The sequence below is a fragment of the Panthera tigris genome, chromosome A2, assembly GCF_018350195.1.
Source record: "Panthera tigris isolate Pti1 chromosome A2, P.tigris_Pti1_mat1.1, whole genome shotgun sequence".
Taxonomy (NCBI): domain Eukaryota; kingdom Metazoa; phylum Chordata; class Mammalia; order Carnivora; family Felidae; genus Panthera; species Panthera tigris.
Window position 1 is genome coordinate 165,210,227 of NC_056661.1, and position 12,827 is coordinate 165,223,053.

Sequence of the window (12,827 nt, forward strand, 5' to 3'; positions counted from 1 at the left end):
GCCATCAGTTTCGTTGATCTCAAAAATGCAACTTTAGGTTTCAGTGATTTTTCTCTGTTGTTTTTCTGTGTCTTATGCCATAGCTTTTTGCTCTGAGCTCACCGTTTCCTTCATTGTATTTTGGACTTGATTTCCTTTTTTCCTCTAGCTTCTTGAGATAAAAGCTCAGCTTACTGATTTCAGATTTCTTTTCCTTTCTGATGTAACTGCTTTAGTTGCACTGTATTTTTATTCAGAATTTTTTTGGATCAGTTTTTTATTCCTATTCCATTTCTCAGCCTGGCTTCCCAGGGGTCAACCCTGTTGTCGCATAGCTTCGTGGTCGGCCAGTCAGTCATTCAGGAAGAGATTGGCCAGCGGGCCATGAGTGGGGGCGGCACTTGCCCGAGCCCACGTCAGCTCGTCCTTCCTGCCCGCCTCTCGGGCCCCGGCGCCCTCGGAGCGCACCGACCTAGGCCTTCAAGAGCCCTTGCGTTTCCGGGATCTCTCATTACATCTCTCCGATTACTGGCTGGTCTGCTGTCATTCCAGAAGGGACCAGGGCTGACAGATTGGTGGGCGTGCCCCATTCCCTTCCCTCCAAGTTTTGCTGATTGTGCTGCTGTGGTTCCCCGGCCTGCTGGCCGCTCGAGGTCTGCCCTGTGGGCTGGAGGCGGGGGGGTGGGGTGGGGGGGTGGGGGGGGTGGCGGGGGGTGGTGGTGGGGGGAGGTCCTGTCACTGTCACGGAGCAAAGACTGCCGGGCCCCACCCTGTCTTGTTTCACTTTTGTCAATTCCAGGGACCTGAGGTGCTTGTTCTGGGCGGTTTTGTCCAGTTACAGATTTATCTTGGGGAAGGAGGTTGGCCAGTGTCTTCATGCTGCCAGAGCTAGAAGCCCTGCCACGTGTGACATTTCTCCTCTCGTCTTTCATGGGGCCCGATTACCTTGGGCAGTTTTTACAAAATCTCATCTGCACCTATCTCGCTCTAGCCCCTGTCTCTTCACTTTATTCCATTCAACTGGCCCTAAGAGAGAAGTTCAAAATTTTTTTTTAAATTATTTATTATGAGAGCGAGCTAGCATGAGTGGGGGAGGGGCGGAGAGAGAGGGCGAGAGAGAGAGAATCCCAAGCAGGTTCTGTGCCACCAGCACAGAGCCTGACATGGGGCTCGAACCCGTGAAACTGTGAGATCATGACCTGAGCCGAAACCAGAGTCGGATGCCTACCCGACTGAGCCACCCAGGCGCCCCAAAGATAAGTTTAGAGGGGAGAGAGAGAGAGACATGTAGAACGCAGGGACTGCAGCTGAGGTGACTTCCCAGGTCCTTCCGGAAGCACTGGGTGGCCGAGCAGTGTGCGGGGGCGGGTGTGCTGGCCACAGGCCGCTGCACCCCCGGTGATCGGAGTGGTAGAGCCTCGCACCGATAGAAGTCTGAATTCTACTTTTCACATCCGAGCGTCCATTTCTGCTAAGATTCTGTCATTGAGCAGCTCAAGGTGGGGTTTCCTTGCCATCCACACTTCCCTTCCCGGCCACCAGCCACTCTGTAGGAGACACGCTGCACTTAATACTGAGCGTAGCCGATAGGCACCATCCAGAGGTATTTTTTATGCCGCCGGGTGGTATCCTGAACGTAAGTACTGCAGCGTAAACGTGTTAAATAGCAAATATTCGACTGAGACCGTTTTAAAGCTCTAATGGGCTTCGTTAAGCGACTCGTGAGTTGGGCAGCGCCTCATCCGGCAAAGCAGAGAGGCTCCCGGGGGGTGTACAAGAGGGAAGGTCTTCTTAGAAGGAGGGTGGAGCAAGACGGTTACTGCTCAGGCTGGTGGCTTTCCCTTGGGAGTCTTCCCGTGCCAGTGAACTCACCTTCCTCTGGGGGAGAGGGGCCCTTGTGGCCTGCTCTTTAGCCCTGATGGAAAATTCCTGATGCACCAGTTAAGACTACATTTCTCAAGAAGGTTGAAACTGCAGTTAGATTAGGGAGTGAGCCCTGGTTTGGGGACTCGGTGTGAGTGACACCGTTTTGGGCCTGTGGTTTTCTTTTCAACAAATATCACCATTTTGAAGGTCAAGAAACGAGGGAGCATTAGTAAAACTCAAAAGGTTAGATTTCTGGTTCTTGTGAAGCTCTCACTAGGGCCCACGCGTCCCTCTGTGTGCGAGGCCAGGGGAGGTGCGGGTGTTGGGGGCGGGGGGGACCGGGGGCCAGTGCTCTGTCCCCAGGGGAGGGTGGGCGCTGGGCCACAGCCAGTGAGGTACGTCCCGAGGACGGGGGACAGTCCACTTGTCTTTGGTCTAAAGACAGGGTAAAAGTTTAAAACCACTGCGTGTGCAGACTGCCCGTATTTTAATAACAATGCCTTTGGAAATGGTAAATGTATGTTGAGTATGAGGTATTTTTAAGATTAAGCACTATTGTGATGAACGAAACAGCACATACTGTAATCACAGACCTCTTGAGTGTATACAGTAATTAAAGATCTGCGGGTTATAAATTTCAAAAATATGATTAAAACCCAAACACTGTCGGATGAGAAATTTGCTCAGTGGCTGTAGTGAAATGACAGGTTTGGTTTCCCGCTTGTTTGAAACGGTTTTGCTCTCGGTTGAGGCTAGCAGAGGCGGACTTCCCCGCCGCTGGGGAGGGCTTCCTGGCCACACACTTACTGACCAGCACGCTGCCTTGTTTCAGCAGGGAGGAGAGAGCGACGGCTTTTTTCACCCCGAGGGCCAGCCCCAGCGGCTCCCGCAGCCCCCAGAAGCCAGACAGCCGCCCGCCCGCAAGGTGACGCTGACCAAGGGGGCCCCCCAGCAGCCCCAGCACCCACCGGTGGGGGCCCATGTGCACCCGGCCGGCCCTCCGGGCATCAAGAGCATCCAGGGAGTCCATCCTGCCAAGAAGGTACTGCCTGTGACCTAGGCTGCGCCCCGGGAGCGTGGCTGTCCTGCTGGTTCGAACGGTCCACGTTTGGACGGTTCTCAGATAGGGGTGCCCAGTGCACGGGAGGGGGGTGCAGATACATCGGTAAGCGAGCCGTCATTTCCTTCGTTCTGGCTTTGAAAGCTCATGTGTTCACAGGAGCACTTGTCCTCTTCTGACTTTAAGGGGACAGCTCAGGGAAAGTCCCTGCAACCGGGGGTGTGGTTTTCTGTGGCTCTGACCCCTGTGTCCGCAGGCCCCAGTCCAATACGATTCCTTCCCCTCTTACCGGCTCTCCACACTCCGCAGACAGAGAGCCAGGCATCTGCTCACACACCTCCTTCTCGTGAGCCCAGTGCACGAGTGGGAAAGTGAGGCCTCGGTGGGGGGGGGGGGGGGGAGGGGACCCGACCTGAAGAAGGTGGCCCCGACCCTGGTTCTGACACACACTGTTGGACAGGAGATGAGGGCATCCGATATGCCTTCGGGGCAGGGGTGGGAGTGAACGTTCTCCTTTTGTGCACTGAGTCTAAAATCTTCCCTAGGAGAAGAGTGTCCGCCTTGCCCTGTCCTGTCCCCATGGTAGGGTGCCCTCCCTTGGATGGTAGGGGAGCTGTCTCTAGCTTCCCCAAAGCCTGACAGTAAAGTCCCCTCTCTCCTCCCTTTTGGTGCATAAGCCAGATGCCCCTCGAATGATGAAGTTATGTGAGGGAGGCAGCAGGGCAGCAACACCTGCTTTGGGTTTCTTCTAGAAAGCTCCAGAGTCCACTGGCTCATCTATCTGTCTTGCTGCTGACCCAGGTAGTAATAGTATCAACACGAAGGCCGTTCTGGGTCTGTTACCTTGTCTGCGTTGTCTCGTAAGCACCTTGTGATGTAGGAGCAAATAAAATTACTCCCTTTGCAACAGAAGACGTGTGCAGACATGAAGTCTTCTCTTCGGTCATGGAAGGTCGCTCCAGTCTAAACTGGCTTCGGCCGAGCGCAATCCCTGGATACAGGAGGAGAGGGGCCTTAGAGGCCCCGTCCCCCACGTACGCGTGCGCTTGAGCGAGCCCTCGAGTTTCTTTGTCTGAAACCTCTGTCTGCTCTGCTGTGAAGGGAGGACGGTAGCGTTTCCCGGCTCGTTTGGGCTCTTGGGTGGATTTCATGAGAAGATGCGTATACAAAGTACGGTGCCTGGTGGATCAGTAAGCGTTTGGTAAAGGATATTTTGCTGATGTTATAATTTGTTATTTTTTAAAATGTTCGTTTATTTTGAGAGAGCACACGGGGGTACGCGAGCAGGGGAGCAGCAGAGAGAGAGAGAATCCCGAGCAGACTTCACGCTCGGCACATGGTCTGGCTCGGGGCTCGATACCACGAACCGTGAGATCACGGCACGAGCCGAAGTCAAGAGTCGGACCACAGTTTGTTCTCCATAGTTAAGAGTCTGGGGGTATTTGGTCTCTTTTTTTTCTTTGCTTCGACTTGTTTTTTAAATTCCACATCTGAATGAAATTGAATGGTGTTTGTCTTTCTCTGACTTACTTCACTTCGCAGAATACTCTCTGGCTCCATCCGTGTTGTTGCAGATGGCAAGGTTTCATTCTTTTTGATGCCCGAGTAATATTCCGTGGCACGTATATACACCACACGTTCTTTACCCGTTACTTGGGCTGCTGCCACAGTCCAGCTGTTGTGAACAAGGCTGCAGTAATAAACATTGGGGTGCGTGTATCCCCTCGAGTTAGTGTTTTTGTGTTCTTCGGGTAAATACCCAGTAGTGCTAAATCCTAAGGTCGTTCTACTTTAACTTCTTGAGGACCCTCCGTACTGCTCTCCACGGTGGCTGCAGCGGTTTGCGTGCCCACCGACAGTGCACGAGGGTTTCTTTTACTCCGCGTCCTCGCCAACACCCGTTGTTTCTTGAGGTTTTTTTCTTTAGCCGTCGGACAGGTGTGAGGTCGTGTCTCATTGTGGGTTTGATTTGTATTTCCCTGATGGTGAGTGACATTGAGCATCTTTTCGTGTGTATGTTGTCTTTGGAGAAATGTCTGTTCGTGTCTTGTGTCTTTTTTAATTGCGTGATTTGTTTTTTGGGTGTTGAGTTGTATCAGTTCCTTATATATTTTGGATGCTAACCCTTTATCAGGTAAGTCATTTGCAAATATCTTCTCCCATTCTGTAGGTTGCCTTTTAGTTTTATTGATTGTTTCCTTCGCTGTGCAGAAAAATTGTATTTTGATGTAGTCCCAATAGTTTATTTTTGCTTTTGTTTCCCTTGACTCAGGAGACCTATCTAGAAAGATGTTGTTGTGGCCGATGTCCGAGAAATTACTGTCTGCGCTCTCGAAGGATTTTTATGGTTTCGGGTCTCACGTTTAGGTCCTTAATCCGTTTGGAGTTTATTGTCGTGTGTGGTGTAAGAACATGGTCCAGTTTCAATCTTCTGCATGTGGCTGTCCGGTTTTCCCAGCGCCATTCGTTGAAGAGACTGTCTTTTCCCCATCGTATTTTCTTTCCTGCTTTGTCGAAGATGAGTTGACCATATACTTGCGGGTTCATTTCTGGATTTTCTTCTCTGTTCCATTGATCTGTGTGTCTGTTTTTGTGCCAGGGCTTCGGTGTTTCGATGACTACAGCTTTGGAGTGAATCTTGAAATCTGGGCTTATGATACCTCTTCCAGCTTTGCTTTTCCTCCTCAAGGTTGCTTTGGCTGTTTGGGGGTCTTTGGAGGTTCAAATTTTAGGATTGTTTGTCCTAGTTCTGTGACAGATGCTGTTGGTTTTTCCACAGGGATTGCATTAACTGTGTAGATTGCTTTGGGTGGTGTAGAGTCTTGAACCATGCTTGTCCTTCCAGCCCATGAGCGTGGGATATCTTGTTTCTTTGTGTCTCTGGTTTCTTTATCAGTTTTAAGGTTTGCAGACCACGTGTCCTTCATCTCTTTGTTAACTTTATTCCTGGGTCGTCATTTCTGGCGCAGCTGTAAATGGGACTGATTCCTTCGTTTCTCTTTCTGCTGCTTCATTATTGGTGTACAGAAATGCAGCAGATTTCTGCACATTGATTTTGTATCCGTCGACTTTGCCGAACTCATTTATCGGGTCCAGCAGTTTTTTGGTGGAGTCTTTCGGGTTTTCCATAGAGAGTGTCCTGTCATCTGCAGATAGTGAGTTTGACTTCTCTCTCAACCAATTTGGATGCCTTTTATTTGTGGTGTCTGATAGCTGTGGCCAGGACCTCCAGTACTATGTTGAATGACAGTGGTGAGAGTGGACATCCCTGTCTTGTTCTTGACCTTGGGGGAAAGGCTCCCACCAATTCCCTGTTGGCAGTGATGTCAGCTGTGGGGTTTTGATATAAGGCGTTTATTATGTTGAGGTTTATTATGTTGAGGTAAACAGGGTTGTGTTGAGGGTTTTTATCGTGAATGGATGTTGTACTTTGTCACATGCTTTGTCTGCATCTGCTGAAGTGATCGTATGGTTTGCATCCTTTCCCTTGTTGGTGTGATTTACGTGCAGCCTTCGATGTGTGTTTTCCAGTGTGACTCTGAAATATCCTTTTGTACTTTTCAAACACTCACTTCACGGGAGGACGTTTGCCACCGTCTGCAGAGTGTTAAGAAATGTGGTTTTGGATGCATTTACCTTCTTCTCTGGCCTTTTCTATGATGGAACAGGGGGTCATTTTTGCTCCTTTGTACCCAGACTCTAGGGCAGAATTTGGGGAAGCTGTCTGGAAACCCTGGTACTGTTCAGTCCCACCCAGCCGCCTGCATTTCACTGCTGCCCTGAACAGGAGACGCTTCATCGAATTCTCTAGCTGGAAAACAGCAGAGGGGCTCCTGGGGGGGCTCAGTCAGTTGAGCGTCTGACTTCAGCTCAGCTCGTGATCTCATGGTTCGTGGGTTCAAGCCCCGCGTCGGGCTCTGTACTGACAGCTCGGAGCCTGGATCCTGCTTGGAATCCTCTGTCTCCTTTTCTCTCTGCCCCTCCCCCTGTTTGTGCTCTTTCTCTCTTTCAAAAATAAACATTAAAAAAAAAAAATGAAAAAGAAAATACCAGAAAGATCAGCTGTCTCCTCTTACTTAAAAGGCCCTGGAATCGTTGGAATAGTGGTTTTGAACCCTTGGCAACTTAAAAAACTGCTAAGGCCTGGGCCCTTCTGTAGACATGTGACGCCTTAACGTGGGTGGGAGTGAGCGCGCGGGCATTGCTGTGGCTTGGATTTTTTGTGGTGTTTGTCGTAAAAGCTGTGTAGATGATTGTGATGTGCAGCAGCTGGGAAGCGACCCCTGCTGACTCTCGCTGGCCCCCTGCCACAGAACCCGCCTTTCGGGTTCTCGGGGTGCCGCACGTAGTCCCGAGGGGACTTAGGGGGCGTAACGTGGCTTGTGGTGGCACCAGTCCCCACTGGCGTGGCCTGGAGTACACTGGGAGATATTTGGGCTCTTGGGCTGTTACGACTAGGCCCAAGTAAGTGTCTCAACCCCTCTGATCTTGCTGCTTTGTCTCCAGCACGGTGGCTACACGGGAAGTTACCCACCCGTGCTTGCTCCCGAGATGGGGTCGGACTTAGATGCTCCCGTTTTCTTCTTTGGCCTCCATCCAGATCTGCTGGGTATTCTTTCAGTTAGACATTGAACCCTGCGGATAGTGGATGAAAACCACAGAAAATCCTGTAGCTCGTGGTGTATTTTAATGGATTCCGAGTTGTTTGCTCACTTTTATAACCCTAGTAGCTATTAAAAACGACAGACCAGAGCTTAGAAGTCAAACAGTTAACTCTTGTCGTTGGCAGGTTGTCATGCACGGGAGAGGCCGAGGAGTGGCGGGGGCTGTGGGCCGGGGCCGCCTGATGCCGAACAAGCAGAACCTCCGGGTGGTGGAGTGTAAGCCACAGCCCTGCGTCGTGTCTGTTGAAGGGCTCTCTTCGTCCACCACTGACGCCCAGCTGAAGAACCTACTGATGTCAGTCGGACCCATCCAGGTGGGTGTCCTGGCGCCTCTCCCAGGACTCTGTTTTGTCTTGACTCCGGTTCCCTTTGTGTCGGTTACTTCGTGTTAAAATAATACGTTTGAAAAGACATACACCTGTTTTATCCATTTTGCATACTTGAGATCGGAACTTTTGCCGTAGATTATTTGGCAATTTTCAGGTGCTCCGTCATGGAATTTAGGAAATAATTTTGCCAGCTGAACAAATTATTTTCTGGAATTCTTCTATTATCCTAACGTTCACATATGCTCCTGAACATATATACTTTTTGTTCTGTCACACACTTGTGTTCATGATACTTAGAAATTTTTAAAGCATTTAACCTTCCTGACCTTAATTCCCAGAAATAGCGCATGCGTTAACAGCTGTGAAACTTGTTTTAGATTTTATGAACATGAAATAATGTAGACTATATTTTGATCTCGTTATTTTATATTTTTTTAATCGTTTGTTTATTTAGAAAGATTGGGGGTGGGGGGACAGAGAGAGAGGGCGAGAGAGGATCCCAAGCAGGCTCCACCCTGTCAGCACAGAGCCCTGATGCGGGGCTTGAACTCACGAACCATGAGATCGTGACCGGAGCTGAGATCAAGAGTCGGATGCTCAACAGACTGAGTCACCCAGGTGCCCCAGTCTCTTTAAAGCAAGTTAGTTCTAAATGCTTTAAAGTTCCTGCTGAGCCGGTTGCACATATGTCTCCAGTTGTGCTGTAAACCGAATTCTCCATTCAGATGCCTGGTCTCTGCTGCTTCTACTCGAGGCCTGCAGGTAAACCAGCAGAGAAGTGGGTTGACCTGGTTTTCCTTCGGCCGAGGGTTTCCACAGCCCTGTATCGGACCTTTCCCACCAGCGCCTCCCCTCCCCCCAACAGGCGCCATTGGCACCACGTCAGACCCCACGCAGGCAGGATGTAGGGTGTGAATGTCGGGTTTCTGCGTACTTGCTTTCAGGATATGTTCCAGTCTCTTGCTGCAGGAGCGAGCGGGGGGACATTTTCAGACTAGAGGTGATACAAATAATTTTCAACAGGTCTTAAGTGTCTGATGTTGAGAATTATTAGACGTGAGGAGTAGGGGAAAGCCCTTCCGGAAAGCACCCTGTTCCCGAGGTATCACGACTTCCACCGTCAGTTTGGGATTTCTGGTGTTTGTGTGTCGTAGTGGAACGTGAGCCAGAAACGCGGGCTTCTGTTTTCAGTGCCGTCCTTACTCCGCAGTGCGGCCAGAGACCCTTGTCACTTACCGGAGGTGTCAGCACTGCGCCCATGGATGGTCCTTCCAGACCGTTAATGACTAATTTTCAGGAACAGACCGAGCGGAGGGTTTAGATGCATGAAAATGTGCTTACGCTGGTGTGAGGCTCTCCCACCAATGGTGGTTGAGAATTTGGGGTCCAGGTGCGGGGTCAGGCAGGGAGTCCAGATGTAACAGAGCAGAGCCTAACCTGTGGGATCTGAGGGCCGGCGTTGTCCGGGAGGCTCGAGCTGTGGTCTCACTGCCCCGGTCTCCGCGTGGGCCGGGAGTGATGGCACTGTGCTCTCCACGTGTGCCCGTCAGCATTTGTGGCTTTGCTTCCTCACACGGAGTCTCGATCGTTCTCTGGAGTGTCCTTGACTAAGATGTGGTTTTCAGGACCCACGTCTGAGCAGCGGTGCTGTTTGCCTCTCCTCACGCTGGGGGGGGGTGCGGTGCGGTGGCTGCACCGCAAAAATCAGCTTGGAGCTGATCTGCATTTGGGGCTTATAGTCTCTCGAATGGATTTTTTTTTCTGTTCTGAAAAGGATTCGAGATGATTATGTTACAAAGTTTGATTGTGGGAAGTAAAGCCAGACCAAAACGGCGTTGGATTGTTTGATGCCTTGTTTTAATTCGAAAGTTAGAGAAGTAGGAAGACGAGAGTGAACTTTGTAGGTTACGTCAGTTACTCTTAGAGTGGGGTCTCCGGAAGGTGAGGCCCCCGGTGCCCCTGGGAACTGGCTGTGGCAGGCTGGGCTTCGCACCCTCGTGAGGCCCATCCCTTCCCCTGGGGACCAAAGCCGGGTGCCCTCCTCTTGCTCGTCTCTATCCCAGAGGATGCTTTTGAGTGGGCCTGTACAGATGTTTAGATACCACGTTCCCAGAATGCCAAGTTTCTTACTGAAAAACTAGTATAACAAGCATCTGCCGGTGTTCGGTAGCTAAAGAACGATACTGATAAGTATACGTTTTAAGAAGATGTTTGTAACGAGAACTGGTTATGGTTTAAACTCGGGTGGGATGGCGCCAGGTAACCCCGGCCTCCTGTGGTCCTGACGGGAGAAGCTTCTGTGTGCGGTGGACTGTGGCGCCACCTCGCGTCCACTCGGTGTAATAGCAGGTGGTGCTGTCCAGAGTAGGAAGGTCCCCTGTTTCTCTGGGCTTTTAAATTAGACTCCTAGGAACCGCATGTGACCTCTGCTCCTTGAGCTGTGGAATCCGAGAGGCTTTGTCAGTGTGGCTCTCAGATTAGCATGTTATTCCCTTCAACGGTACTCACAAGGCTCTCTAGAAAGTCCATTTTAAAGACCTTAATCAACTCGCTATTTCCAGAATGAGGAACAACGTGCAGATCTTGTAGAAGCGTGGCAACCAGAAGGCAGCAGTGGCGTGGGAAGTGCGGTAGCGGGTCCCAGAATCTTGGGGGAGGTGGCGCGTGGCAGCCACAGCCGCAGCATTCCACTCCCGAGCGGGTCCGAGAGACGCGTCTGCCTGGACCCCAGCCCCCGCGAGAAGGGAGCCCGGTCACTGCCAGGCACGTGTGCCCTGTGGGCTGGCGGACACATGTTCCTGCAGCGGTGACCCTGACCTCCCACTCTGTCCTGAGACAGAAAGCCAAGGTAGCTCTTAGATCAGGAAGTAAGGTAGTTAGGACCTCCGTGGCTTTTTTGTGTAATTGCTTTTAGTTCCCCGTTTGCTAGATTGTGCCTCAAATTGTGCTAAGAAGAAAGATTCATTACCCCGTAAGTAAACGTCATGGTGTAAAAACACAAAAGCAGTTTCCTCACCAAGGCACGAGGTTTGAGATCGCTCAGTGAGAGTATGACTGTCCCCTGTCGTGACCCTCCCTGAGGACGAGGCCGGCCAGCGCTGACTCGTGCCCACACGTACCCGGCACCACGCTGTCTCCACCGCCTCCGTCACTCCTGTGTCCTGGCGGTGCCCCGGCTGGGGCCAGAGGGGGAGCGCGAGCCATGGGTGTCCTTTGCGGCACAGCCGGGCTGTTGGCGGGGCTCTCTTCTTCGTCTCGAGTCTAGGCCTTTCTGTCGGGCTCTCCACACCCGCCACCTTGTAACTCTCCCGGTGCCCCGGCCTGAGCAGGCTGGAGGAGACGCATGGCCTCCTCGTCCCCCACGGGGTGGCAGGTGCAAGGGGTGTCTGCCTGCCCCCAGACGCTGCACTTCGGGGCGGCGGGAGTTGCAGGCTGGCGTGGCTGAGCCCCCGTGGGCGGTCGTGCGAGAGCGTGAGCCGCTGTGAAGGAGCGTCCTGTTCCGACCGGCCGCAAGGCCCGGCTGGTGTAGCCAACAGAGTTGGAATCTCAGGTCGTTGGTTCTGAAGTTCAGGACATCGGGGGAGAAGACACGGGTGTGACCACGTGATCTGAAGCCACGATGGAAAGACTGCTTACTAGGGGTCCTCGTCAAGGTCCAGAGAACGCAGCCAGCAGTAACGCCCACGGAAAGAGGACTTCGGGATGGCAGTGTGACGGCACTGGGGGTCTCGGGGGGCCAGCGGGAGGGAAGCCGGCCAGTGCGGGGAGCGGCGGGGGGGGTCTCAGCACGGAGAGTGGGCACGCGGGCCCTGGGGAAAAGCGCAGCGCGGGCACTGGACCGAACCCGCGGCGGCAGGTGCATCTGTGAGAGGGTCCTGCGAGGAGCTGGGTGTCGGGCCTGCCTTGTGGCGCACGCTTCCATCGTTGCTGCCGTTTGCCCCTTGGGGCCCCTGTGCCTTGTGGGGACACCGGTCTGCCGCCGACCGGGGGCTCTGGGACCTGCCCCAGCGGGGCCACCCCGGCCGTGTGAGTCACAGCTATGGTGGGGCCTCTGGGGACGCGCTCCTCGTGGCCTGTCGGTGGGGCTGCTCTCAGGTAGCACCACTGTTGTCTAAAATTGACCGTCCTGTTCTTGGCAGAAGGCACTTCCCGCGGGTGCTAAGAGCGTCCGGCCGGAGGGGGAGGGACGCCGACACAGATCTTCGGGGCTACGCAACCCTGTTGGCGTCCCCATGACATTTTGGTTGATCTGAGTTGGCGTCCCCGCGACGTGGTAGTTGATCTGAGCCCGTGGGAGAAGAGGCAGGGTGCCGTGCACACGGACATCCTCCCCGGATGAGACCGCAGGCTGTCGGAGGCCGGGCCGGAGGGGGCTGCAGGGCGTCCGAGCAGGCGGCTCGCAGCCGAGGGTTTCGTCTTGCGTTTTGCTACTTGAAGGAGCGCGGTCACTCACCGTCAGGACGTGCGGGTGTCTCCTCTCTGAAAACGGAAGCGCATCAGGCCGGAAGTTGGTGCCTTGGCCTTGCCTTCTGAGTGCCAGGGGGGCGCTTGCGGGAGAGGCAGCCGCGGCAGCAGAGCGAGCGTGGGCCCGGAGACGCGGTGCAGCTTCCGGTTTGTTCTGGCCCCGCTAGTGTCTGTGCGGGGCTGTGCCGCTAGCTCGTGCGAGTGCCGCTCTGCACCGTGGAAGCCGGGGAGCACGAGGCGTCCGGCTTCCAGCTTCCGGCGCGGTGCCCACCCCTCTGCTCCCAGTAACGAACTCCTGGAGCTCTCGTTTTCGTAGGCCAGAAATGGCGGGATAGGGACAGTTTCTGCAATTCAGTCTTCTGCCTAGAAGACGTCGTTTGGTTTCTGGAAGAAGGTACGAAAATGTAAATAAAGGACATAACCAGGAAGATTTTAGGACCGTGTTCTCGTCGCTTGTGTTGACTG

General features: G+C 53.1%; 1 protein-coding gene across 2 annotated transcripts in view; it reads left to right on the plus strand.

Annotated features, from left to right (window-relative positions):
- RBM33 (RNA binding motif protein 33) overlaps positions 1-12,827 on the plus strand; it is a 134,514-nt gene that overhangs the window by 112,349 nt on the left and 9,338 nt on the right. The window contains exons 15-16 of one of the 2 annotated variants that reach the window (XM_042976261.1): positions 2,678-2,887; positions 7,695-7,883. In XM_042976261.1, the coding sequence (XP_042832195.1) occupies positions 2,678-2,887; positions 7,695-7,883 (399 nt within the window). The remainder of the gene's footprint in view (positions 1-2,677; positions 2,888-7,694; positions 7,884-12,827) is intronic. The other variant, XM_042976270.1, reaches the window with a different exon arrangement.